Source organism: Martes martes (genome assembly GCF_963455335.1).
Source record: "Martes martes genome assembly, chromosome: 16".
NCBI lineage: Eukaryota > Metazoa > Chordata > Mammalia > Carnivora > Mustelidae > Martes > Martes martes.
This window is the reverse complement of record NC_137904.1, coordinates 11,667,080-11,679,544: the sequence shown is the minus strand read 5'-3', so window position 1 is coordinate 11,679,544 and position 12,465 is coordinate 11,667,080. Positions and strand designations below refer to the sequence as shown.

General features: G+C 45.9%; 1 protein-coding gene across 1 annotated transcript in view; it reads right to left on the bottom strand.

Moving 5' to 3' along the window:
- Positions 1-12,465, bottom strand: part of SPECC1 (sperm antigen with calponin homology and coiled-coil domains 1) — a gene marked incomplete at its 5' end in the record, with an annotated part of 201,217 nt that overhangs the window by 77,570 nt on the left and 111,182 nt on the right. The window contains 2 exons of the mRNA XM_080826605.1: positions 10,624-10,832; positions 11,412-11,485. Of these exons, the coding sequence (XP_080682731.1) occupies positions 10,624-10,832; positions 11,412-11,485 (283 nt within the window). The remainder of the gene's footprint in view (positions 1-10,623; positions 10,833-11,411; positions 11,486-12,465) is intronic.

Sequence of the window (12,465 nt, the reverse complement as noted above, 5' to 3'; positions counted from 1 at the left end):
GATGCAGAAAGAGAATGAAATCAGGTTAGGTACAAGCAGGAAAAACAAAGCAAAACAAAACAAAACTCTAGTTTCCGAACCGGCCATTCCAAGTAAAGTTGGGAACAAAGTGGGCCACCTTCACCCATTTAAAGGACCAGCTACCGAGGGCTTTCAGAAACCCAGGGCATCCTTCGAAGGGAGATCTTGTCTAAAAATTCATTTTCATCTCATTCCTTGAAAATTTAATGAAAAGGATTCTACATCCACTCAAGCGTTTCCGTCAATTACCCAAGTTTCTCTGTGATTCAATACATCAAATGAGAAACAAGAGTCTTTGGATTCTGTTAAGAACCCAGCAAGGAGACAAGAACCAATTCCCAGTCCTCCTGCCTTCAGATACTCAAAGACCATGTTTCAACTGATCGGTCCGCTTGGCCAGAACAGGAAGAGTCAGTATGAGAAAACTCTGCAAGCTGTTTCAGATCAGAGAAGCTGTTGAACCAAACACCCTCCATGTTGTAACAGGGATGCGCGCGTGCGTGTGTGTGCAAGCGTGTGTGTGTGTGCGGGGCGGGTAAGGGGATTCACAAAACAAAGCCTGCATTGAAGAACCATAGAGAGGAGCTATTGGTTTTATTTTGTACAGTACTTCCATCATAACTAGATCTGAAACTCCTTCACACTAGCCTGTCTTAGGGTTGTCTGGGATCAACCAGTAACAACTCTGGCAAGAAATGAAGTATTCCATTTTCTCTGTTCCAAGGAAGAATAAGCCTCTGTATTCTACAAAGGATATTAAGAAATGTGTAAGCATATAGCCAGGTGTACTGCAGCAAACTCATTAAATACAGGAAAAGCTTCAAGGTACCACTACTGGTTAAGGATTTGTCCTGTGCGAACTACCACTCCTAAAGACAGATGTTAGATTCGAAGGTCTATCTGGAAAACAAAAATCACACATACGGAAAGTCAAAGTGACCCTTGAAACTCCCCTGAATCACCCAGGAGGACAGTTTACATGGTTTTGAAGGTACAACCGTATACAAACCTACCACCCTTCATAAGCCTAGTGCATTCGGTTTCCCTAAAGCACTGAGCAAGGCCCTCTTTCCCCAGGGGCATCTCAGATGACACAGCCGCCCTGTGCTTAGGCACTGTGTTGAAAACACCAAAAGTAAGGCACGTTTCCATCTGCTCCCAGAATGTAAAACTGTGATAATAATGGATAATTTTCACGCCAAAAAATGTGTGTATAACTCCACTGTAAGTACCATGTGTCTTTAAAACAGTATCTAATTTAATTTAAAAAAAAATCTCACCTTTGTTATTATCCCTTATTTTAAGATTTTATTTATTTATTTATTTATTTGACAGACAGAAATCACAAGTAGGCAGAGAGGCAGGCAGAGAGAGAGGAGGAAGCAGGCTCCCTGCAGAGCAGAGAGCCCGATGCAGGGCTCGATATCAGGACCCTAAGATCATGACCTGAGCCGAAGGCAGAGGCATTAACCCACTGAGCCACCCAGGCGCCTCAATTATCCCTTATTTTAGATGAAAAACTTGACAAGGTCTCCTGGATTATAAACAGTGAATCTGGGCGGCAACTCTAGCTCTGTCTGACCATGGCCTTTCTCAAATTTTCTGTAAGGCATGGGTGTCCTGGAAGGCGTACCAGGCCTATCTAAAAAAATAACAATACTGATGGTATTTGTTCTTAAAAATGATTTAACATATGTTATTAAAAATACTATCAATATTTATTTCATTGTTCTTATTTTTATCCAATAATCTACTCCTAGGAAGTAGCAGCCCATACCTGAGAATGACAGACCGTTGGACCCAAGGACCATGTCATACGCTCACAGCTGGTTTACCTTATCTGTTGTTATAATTTAAACATATATGCACATGTGTCTGTAATTACCTTTTATTTAAAAAATGTTATCAAATCTCTCCAATTCACTGGTCTCCTTGTTTGGTCACAGAATGGTTTTCAAGTGGTGTTGGTTTTCCACACACCTACCTCACCATACAGGACACCTGGCGGTTGTGTCTATTTGGATCCAAGAATGTGTGAGCTCTTGTACATAACTCAAAGCAGTCAAAAGTTAACTACCTCTGGGGAATGCCATACTACACCACTGCTACCTTCCCAACTGGCCGATCGGTATCCATAAGGAAGATCGGTCATGTTGATCATGTGTCTGCAAGGGCTCTTTCCTGAAAAACTGAGTAAAAGCCCAGCTCCAGACCCTTCCCAGGGCTGGACAGACTTCACCCCTAGGACTCCCCTCCACCCACCTCACTTTCAGACTCCAAGTCTAGCTACCTGAAATTCTGTTCCTTGTAGGTCCTGTCTCTGTACCCTTGCTCATTCTATGCCCTTCCTGGAACACAATTTTTTTTCCAAAATATTTTTTACTTTTATTCATGAAACGAATCTAAAAGAAGTCTGTAGGTCTAGAGTGAGACAGAAATTAAAAGTTAAGTCTTTTGTCTCTTGGGCATCCGTGTTTTTTGGAACTTCATTTTTGAATTTCAGTATAAGCATACAGATAACATAAAAACAAACAAGGTTTGGAACACAAGCATCCCAGGTAAAAGGACAGTGGCAAAGAGGGGTAAATTAGGAAGAGCCATAGTACATCCCTAAAATGGACAATGACCAGGCAAAACAAGGCCCAGACTGCTGGCTCCCACATGTCAGTTTCTCCAGGAAGGAATTGGACACAGATCAATTTCACCCACTAGGAACCCATTCTTCCTCTGTATTCTATTCGATCTCCTGTGTCTCCGATATGTAACATAAATTTACCTTAGAGAGCCTCCCTTCTGGTTTAAGATTTTAGTAACAGTCAGCAGAAGAGGGCACGGATCTAAGCAGAACGTACAGACACAGATCCTGAGCAAACGTCAGGGCCTGATACTCTCACCCATTTAAGTGAGAATAAGGGATGGACAATTATCTGCTCCACTCCAAGACGTGCCCTGACCTACGAATATATTCCATAAATTCCATGATATAAAATGAAGAGAATAATCGCACTCAAAGGACGTTTATATTTATGACAGGAAATAGAATTATACGCTTGATAGCATCTGCCTGGAGAATACAATAAAATTCAAGAACAGAGGAAAATATACAAAAGATGACGGTTTGCAATGAAAGGCTGAGTCTGAAAAGTGGTATTAGCAACCTAATAATCCCAATAAAATATTTTAAAGCAGAACGGGCTCAAGAGAAAAAGAAAGGAGGGCATACTGGGAAAGTCTCTTTGAATACGGAGGAAATAAATAAGGTAAAGGTGGGATTTCGATTCAGTGGGACGGGATGGCTTTGACCACACAGGGTGCTGGCTGTCCATCCGGGAGAAGACCCACCCCTCATATCGGACTGAACAAAGAAAGGCAAATGAAACATCAGACAGAGAAACAGATAAAGACACAGATAGAGAAAAAGGTGATAGCCTACTTCTGCAAGGGGAGGGGAGGGAAAAATTAAACAAAAAATACCCCAGACACAGCAAAGGAAAATACAACGGACTGCGTTACAATATAAATTTTTCCATGAGAATGATGGTAAAGCCATAAGACCCATAATGTACTGGGTAAATACACATCCCTGATAAGATGTGACTTACAAATGGAGAAGAGGAAAAAATTAGTCCGTGAAAAAATAAGCAAAAGTGCTAAACAAGCAATTCTCAAAAGAGGAAAAGTAAAATGATTAACATATAAAATTTCCCTGGGAAAATGCAAATTTGAAGCAAATTTTTTGCTTATTCTATTGGCAAAATTAAGCTAAGGCTGTGTATAAATAGGCACTTTCATCAAAAAGTAAAATGTCCCAAGTCTTAGATAAGTAACCTGGTAAATCTATTAGAATCAAAACTGCATATCCTCCAAAGTAGTGATCCTACTTTTAGGAACCCACCCTATGAAAAATAAAAACAGATCTATGATGCTATGTGGGTAAGGACTGCTATTATGCCATTATTGAGAGAGAAAAAAAATCTAGAAAATATAACCTTGATGTTCACGAAATATGACAATATTTCAATATTCTATGGCACATCCATCCTCTAGAACACCACACAGCTATTAAATTGAGTTAAATTTGGGGCACTTTGAGGGGCTCAGTTAGTAAGCGTCTGACTCTTGATCTTGGGGTGGGGGTCTTGACCTCAGAGTTGTGAGTTCAGGCCCTGCATTGGGCTCTACAGGGCACAGAACCTATTTACAAGAAAATAAAATAATTAAAAAATGAATTAAATGAATTAAACTCATAAATATCGAATTGGAAGGATGCCCATGATACACTGTTAATATAGTTCATAAATTTTATAAAAAAATGTAAAAATGAACCCTCTGATTTCATATGAGTAGAGGAGGAGGAAAGGAAAAACAGACACACCGTGAACACTGATTACCTTATAGAGTGAGTACTGGAGAGGGAAAAGATGAGTATTTTTCATGAAACACCTCTGTTTTGTTACCAGGACACCTAAACATTCATAAGTAAGAAGAAACCCAATACATCAAATCAGCGAGTGACCTATTTATTTTTACAGTTCGACAAGATAAGCCAGGACCTCAAATTCCACACTGGATTGTTTGGGAAACCCTGGCATTTGGCTTCAACAATTTATGCAAAATTAGTTATCTTTGCTCCTTGCTCTTTTGTTCCAAGACCGAAATCATTTTTAAAAAATTACATTCATATTTAAAATCAGCCTCCTGTCTACAACTCGTATCAGAAGTCCGGCTTGCTTCTGGCTCAGATTCTAGCTACAGGACATGGCTTTCGAGTTCTGGAACGACCTGTGCTAGAAACCCCAGGACAGACGGACATGAAGGCCCCGCACACACGTGGCCAGCGATGACAAACCAGGCAACAGACTCTTCCGAATAATAACGTATTTATTTAGCACTTCATGAATGCCGACGTATAAAAATATTTAACGGTACCCAGAATACAGACAGATCGGGATACTCAATGACAGCACAGCTGTGTATCTGAAGTGGAGGCGATTTTCCTTTTGTTTACGTTTGCAAACACCTGGCAAGTGAATGTGGGATCATTCCAAGAAAATCTCAGTCTGAGGTAAAGAGCTCCCAGCAGGTGTACTGGACGGTGCCAGCGAGCATTGAAGCCATTTTCATGGAAGAGGCACCAACCTCCTCTCTTCTACCATCAGGCGAAATTTTTCTAGGGATTCTGGGCTCTCCAGCTGGACATGCCCAACTGTCCTCCTGCGTTAAAGAGCTTTCCTGTTCCTCACACCCTGGCATCAGACAAGAGCTCCTGTCCCATCCTGGGGACACGTAGCGAAGACCTGCCACCGTCTGGAGGGCACGGTTGCTCCTGGAGAGCCGCGGCCTCATGGGGCCGCTGAATTAGGTGCAGATCTCGACACTCTGAACTTCCCAAGTTCAACATCCCACTCTGAACTCTGGACCACTCTGAGTCATCCACTTCCAGATTCAAAGTCTTTCAGTTTCCGGGTTAAGTTTTATTCCTGAGGCGCTGGTTGTAGTTGTTCCTTAATTTTTAGTCCGATTCCCAAGGGCACGGCCACAACATAAATAAACTGGCTCGACTACATCCTTTTTGGTCAGCCAAACACCGGTTTGCGTTGAGCCCAGTGGAGATTCTGGAAATCCAACCCTGACTTAGTGATGGCTTGTTTCGGATGAGGTAACGAAGTCAGACCCCAGCTGGAAAGGGCTCGTTCGGGACTTGATAGAAGGGAAGCAGAACCCGCTAGCTTCTTCAGAACGAAACGGGACACAGACGGCTTCCTGGTTTGCCGTAAGTAGTGTTAATGCCAAGATTATCAGGTACCATGTTCAAGAGGAAGCACAGAAATAAATTCCAAAAAGTAAGACACAGGCACGGGCCGCATTCACCAGCGCGCTGCACACCCTAGCTGCGTACAAAAAAGTGAGTTTCACACCATGCTTGTACTTTGTCTTTTGCAAGAACAACTTCATCTATGCTCCAAACAAAAGACTGCCGAATCTTCTGAGAAAAAGAAGGAAGTGGGGATAAAAAGAGGGAAGGATCATCTTTGATCGTGCAATGAGTTGATTCCAAAATGTAGAAAAAAAGGGAAAGAGACTTGACCACCATGACTCTGTCGTGAAACAGTGGCTGTTACAAGGCGACAATCTGGCTCTTTGTAAAGAGGTAATTTCTCTCCCACATTATTCCCCCCTTCATATAGAAATGGCTGTAGCTTCCCATCATGGCAAGGGCTGGGCTGTCTTTCTTCCAGCAAATGCTCTGCTAGCTGACAGAGACCATGGAGCTGTGGAAACAGAAATGGAGGGGGAGAGGCTGGTAAAGGAGTTACTTGAGGCAACACGATCTCAGGCTACAAACAGAAGAATTAACAGTGGCCACTGACCCACGGGGAACAGCTAATATCTAGAACAGGACCAGCATGTTTTAATTCCTACTCCTCTGAATTTTTTTTGGAAGTCAAAGGTCTTTAGACAGAGAACATGCCAAGGACTTCAAGACACCACTGCTGGGCCCCTCTCCCTAGACCTTCTCTGACAGACGACTGCACTGGGGAAGTGGAGACGGCCAGGGTGCACAAAACCAGGCTTCTCTGTAATTTAGAGAGAGGCTCGAGCTTCCCTCTGCTATCCTAGAGTCAAGGCCAAAAAAACAGAAAAAAGGATTTCTTTCAGTATTGAGGCATATCAGTCCTAAAGGCCTAGGGGAAGCTCATGTCCACGCTTTTCAAAGCAAGTCTGTGAGGGTGGGGAGCAGGGTTGTGGACACAGCTCATTGCGATTCCGGGCTCTGTGTCCAATGCCAGCGACGCGGATGCCAGCTATGAAAACAGAAGGCGTCAAAGGGCTGTGCTGGGAGCCCAGAGGGCCAGCTTCCACATTGAGGGTGAAAGTGTCAGGGGCCCCTGGGGCTCAGGTTAGGAACCCCCACGAGGACTGGTCCCCTTCCGGCAGGGCTAGGGATGTTGTACGAAAGCATCTGCAAGAAGAGAGCTGGAAGGGGTATCTCAGTGACCCTGAGAACCTACACCGCCAGCTCCCACACTCGGCATTTCAGTGACAGCTCCAGAACCCCCAGCCCGTAGCTGTGACACACGGCAGCGGTAAGGACACAGAGAGTGGCACAGGCAGGCGACCGACATTAGGGCAGGATACATTTGTGCACACAGAGTTAGAGCCGATTTCAGAAGAGTCTGGCAGGGATGGGCCACCATGCTGCTCGCTTCAGAGGTGACCATACAGGAACCAGTGGGAAAAGCTAGACACATTCTGAATCTCAGACCTTCTGCTTAGAAGCTCCTACTGTTAATTATGCACCGATGTTTAGTGTTTTTTTAACCATCTCTTTCTTTTAAGATGTTTTCCGTGGATGTTTATGGTGTCATAGGATGAGCGGTAAAAATCAAGTAAGTCACCCTAAAAATAACTGTCTTTAGTGTTTCAGAATGAGAGAGAAAATGCGTATCGGTCTTCCCCTGTTACTTTCGAGAAGCCTGTGTCATGCACTGCAGGTCAACAATGTCCTTCATGTGGCCCATCAAGATACTGAGGGGAGCTGAGTGTGCGTGTTCTCTGTATCTGGAGGCGAGCCCCCGGCTCTCAACTTCCCTGGAAACTTTCCTGGAAAAAGGCTTGATGTTTTAATTTCGGTGGAAGTTTGAATTGTAATGGCTTGCTCTTAATGGCTCAAGAATGGAAGAAGCCAGAGTTGAAAAAATTATTCATTATCCTTTCAGCCATTAATTTGTAAGTGTCCAGCAAAACAGATCACTTCCAGGTCCATGATAGCTACACTGGCTTGTTCAAATTTCTGGAAGAGAAAGAGGAGGTCCGTGGCCCAGCTAAAACGTGGAGATGCCACAGTGTCCGGGAGGTTCCAAGGACTGCACCGGGTAGACGGTACGGGGGCATGTGAGTTCCTGATGCCCCCATCAGAGAAAGGTCAGCTGAGCAACTAGTCCCAGGGAACAGAGGAGCTTCCGGGGTCTTCAATCATGACCCACCCTGTCTCCTCATTTGAGGGAGGGAGCAGCTACGTCTGGGAAGGAATTCTTGCCAGCTGGTGGCAAAGACAAGACTAGAGCCTCGTCTCCCCATCTACTCTTCACATCGGTAATTCTGCCTCCAAAACAAAAATCCTTTTGAAAACGTAACAGGATGAAGACTGCTAATGTGCTAATTTTTTTTTTCTAGAATTTTCTAAAATCCTAGGTTAAATAATGTTCCACACTGTTTTAGCTGCTGAGGTCTCGGTAACAAAGGCTAACCGGTATTCACGCCGATCCCTGTCGCTTGCCCACCTACGAGCCTGACTACATCCCCTCAAATGCCTGTATTTCCAAAGTGCGAATGCAAATCGGCTAATCCCACGTTAGGATCAAGGTTCTTTTTCAAACGTTCTTACCTGCTCTTGGTTGTACTTGGAGGACCCCATCAGGGAATTTTCTGCAAGTTCTGTGGCTGTGGCTGAACCAAGAATGCCTTTTGAGTTCTCAGGACGCGACTATCAAAGTCAAATCGAGTTTCAGTTGAGAACCCGTTCAGCCAGGATGGAAACTCTATGTCACTTCAGGGCCTTTGAGGGCGTGAGCTGGTTGCAAGTCTTGCCCATGGGGCAGGTTCGGGAAGTGGTTGAGCCAGCAGCAAGTAACTTTCAGAGTCAACTCTTTTGAGAGGGCAGTCTGCGGAATCAGGGAGGAAACGGGGTCCGGCTGCTGTGTGAAACCCTGCCCAACACAACGACGGGCCCCAAAGACACTGATGCCTGTCGGGTTTCAATAGTAGGCCACGTGCTGGGCTGGTGTCAGCCCTACGATTTTGAAATATGTTGTGATAAGGGATTAACCCGCTGCATTTGGGGAGGAGGTTTGCAAATCACCAGAAAATCGTAAGAGAAATATACTATGTTTATAAGAAAATAATAAAGGGACCCTATGTTTGAAGATGCGAATTATCTTATATGGACACTAAATTGTCAAGGTTTGTGCAGATTTCCTACAGTATCAGAGTTCAAGTTGTATGATCTGGCCTGTATCTTTAGAGTCAAGGTAAGAAATGCAGCAGCTTGTACAATAACTACAGGAATTCGGAGCTTGTCTTTGACCATTTATCTTTACAATAACCGAGGCAGGAAGCGGTATAAGTTATGATCTGGTTCCTCTTCCAAAGACACACATCATAAAAGCAAGACAAGTGGACAAATTACACAGAAGCACAAAAGCAAACGAGGGGACCTCATCTCACTTCAACAAGGGGCCCTCTCAATTCTAGTCTTTTGATTCTCCTTCCTCTTTAACTTAAAATTCACAGGCTTTGGTGGCCAGAGGGTGTAGGTGTGACTATAAAATAATGATCTTGATTCAAGAGTGAAATATTGGAGCCAGCTACACACATCTTATCTGAATCCTTCTCTACAGCCGGTTTTAAGCGTGGAGCCCAACATGGGGTTTGAACTCACAACCCTGAGATCAAGACCCGAGCTGAGATCAAGGGTCCAACCCCTAAGTGACTAAGCCACCCAGGCGCCCCTACAGTCCGTTTTATAGAAAACTCATAAACAAAGGAAGGAGGAGGGACTGACTGCAGCAAGTTTGGTAAGAGAATCAAAACAGAATTCTGAGAAGAAATCTACTTTTTCTAATGTCATGAAACTCCCAACAATACATCAGACCCAAAGGCCCCAAATCTAGCCAATGAACAACCCTCCCGATCCCGGAAAACAGGTAAAAAGAGCCAACTGTACAAATCAGCAGTTGGAACCTACCGAATCTGATTTTAAAATACTCTGTTTCATACCTGAAAGACATCTGAAAATTCAAAATAATTTCCTAATATCCAAGCATCTCAAGGTCAGGGACAGTTACTCCTGACCGGGGAAAAGGGAACGCTGCATTCGTGAAGGCCTAAAGTACTGTTTGTCATCTTGTCTGTGAACCCTTTACATTTCAAATCATAATGGGCTTTGAGCTCACTTTAAGAATGCCTTCCTCTGAAACTTCGCCGTTAGGAAGAGCTTCCTGGGACAACACACCATGTGATTTCCCTCCCTCGGCACAGAAAAGCAAAGTCACGTGTTAGCCGGAGGTGTTGTCCATACTCATCCTTCTTAATAAAGTGGGCTCTTTCAAGGCTTTGGAGGCAGCCCACCGGCACTGCCAAGGGAGAAAAGTGTCCCTGGGTCACGAGGAATGGGTCCTTCCGCTGGTGGCAAGTCCCCGGGGAGGAGGTCCAGCCTTGCCCGCAGCACGAGAGGGACCCACGCAAGGTGTTTCCGTGGCCCGTGGCAAGTGTGTGGCCCCCTGCACTAATAAACACCGAGATTTAAGGAGCATTCTAGACCCACTTCTATTCTTTATGCATAGGAGGCCACTTGGCTAGAACTTCTGCACGTATGTGAGTGAAGGGCTTTCTCACGGCCTCGGGCCAGAGAATGGCAGTGGCCCGGCCCTGCACGCACCGCTCCTGGTCGTGTGGTGGTGGCAGCAGCGGTCGGGTGAGCTTAGGAAAGAAAGAAAGATTCTGCACAGAGAGACACAGAAGCGCCACGTCTCTAGACGGCGAGGGCTCATGCACGGTGAGTGAGGGAGCGGCCAAGCGCGGAACGAGTGCCCGCCACACTCGCAGCCGTGGGCCTCTGTCGGGACCGACCTGCCGTGGCTCTGCATGTCCCCCAGCTCCTTCTGCAGCCTGGCGTTCTTCTCCTCCTCCTCCAGCAGCCTCCGCTTCACGGCGCGCAGCTCCTGCTGGGCCTCATACTTGATGTCATTGGCCACCACCACCGCCGTCTGCAGGTCCGCCTGGAAGCGCCGCCATTCCTCCGTCTCCTCCTGAAAATGCCAGAAGCCAGGCCTGCATCAGAGGCCGGCTGGGGAGGACCGGCCAGGGGGCCCTTAGCGGCCACTGCTGCAGCGCCGTCCCACCACCGGGAAAAGGCCCGGCACGGAGGGGAAGGACGCGGTCGCGTTATTGGCGTTTATCCTGAAACTGAAAGGCTGGCTGGATTTTGTCGCCTGCCAATAAGACCCTGTGGTTCCGCCGCCCATGGGAAGGTGCTGAGGGAGCAGGCGAGAAGAGTCAGCAGGGACTTTTTCTCTTTCTTTCTTTCTTTCTTTTTTTTTTTTTTTTAAGATTTTTATTTATTTATTTGACAGAGATCACAAGTAGGCAGAGAGGCAGGCAGAGAGAGAGAGGAGGAAGCAGGCTCCCCACTGAGCAGAGAGCCCGATGTGGGGCTCGATCCCAGGATCCTGGGATCAAGACCTGAGCCAAAGGCAGAGGCTTAACCCACTGAGCCACCCAGGCGCCCCAGCAGGGTCTTTTTCAAAGGGTCCCAAACCAAAGGCGGGGACACGCTTAGGGAAATGACAGGGAAGACTCCCTTGTCCCCTGCTGTAGCCACATCTCACCTTTATCTGCTTAGTTAGGGTCTTGAGCTGCCTTTCCAGGTCTGACTTCTGTTCCTCCAGCTTCATCACGTTGCCTGGAAAGAAACAAGTCAGACAGGAGTTGGAAAAGGTGCAAGACTCTGGGGAGAAAGTAAGCGAGGTAGCGAGGGAGGAGCTCCAGATTTAAAACCCATCCCTCCTGCTAGACATTCCATCCTCAGACCCTGGAACCCGGCAGCTAGAAACTGGAGGTTCTCCCAACACAGAAAATGGGATGGTTTGGGCAAAAAGTGGTGTTGAGTCGGGTTATAGTCTCAGATGGGACAAGCAGGCAGCACCCCGGGAAGAGGTCGAAATAGCCTCTCGTATTTATTACACTCGCTCCAGGCCTCCCTGGTGGTTGCATATTACGGATCGGAATGTCCTTTATCGCTGTGACGTGGAGGGCTTCTGTACAACACAGAATGTGACTGGTTATTACTACGGTGACTTTCAGACCAGTTGCCAGAGTTGTGGTTTTTAATTGTAGTTAAACCACACGATCACCTGGGAAGCCTTTCCAAAGCACGCATGTTCCAAGTCCCAGACCGTGACCCACAGAGCGGGAACACCCACGGGGAGACAGGATCTGGGGCGTGTGTGTTTTAATGCCTCCAAAGGTGACCCGACCCCTCTCCCCTTCTCTCTCTGCTTCCATATCATTTCATTTGAAATCTGATTATGTCCATTACCCCATTACAATTTTTCAATGGTTCTTCACGATTCATTCCAGGGCAGGGGTTGTCTATCAAGGAAGTTAATCAGAATTATCAGAGAAGCTTCAAAAAGAATAAATGACACATGGTCAGGTCCCACCCCGGCCATTCTAATTCAGCACGTGGGCTTGGGACTCTATGTTTGGGGGTCAATGCAGCGGAATAAGAAAACACTCCTTCACTTATTTTTAGTTTTCTGTCCATTTCTCTTAAGGATCTTATGGGGAGGAGTGACTGGTCTCAGGCTGGATCTGTGTGTCCCTGGACCTCCAAGGGAAAAAACATCTTAGTAATATCTTATCCCCCTGGACAGAAGTTAA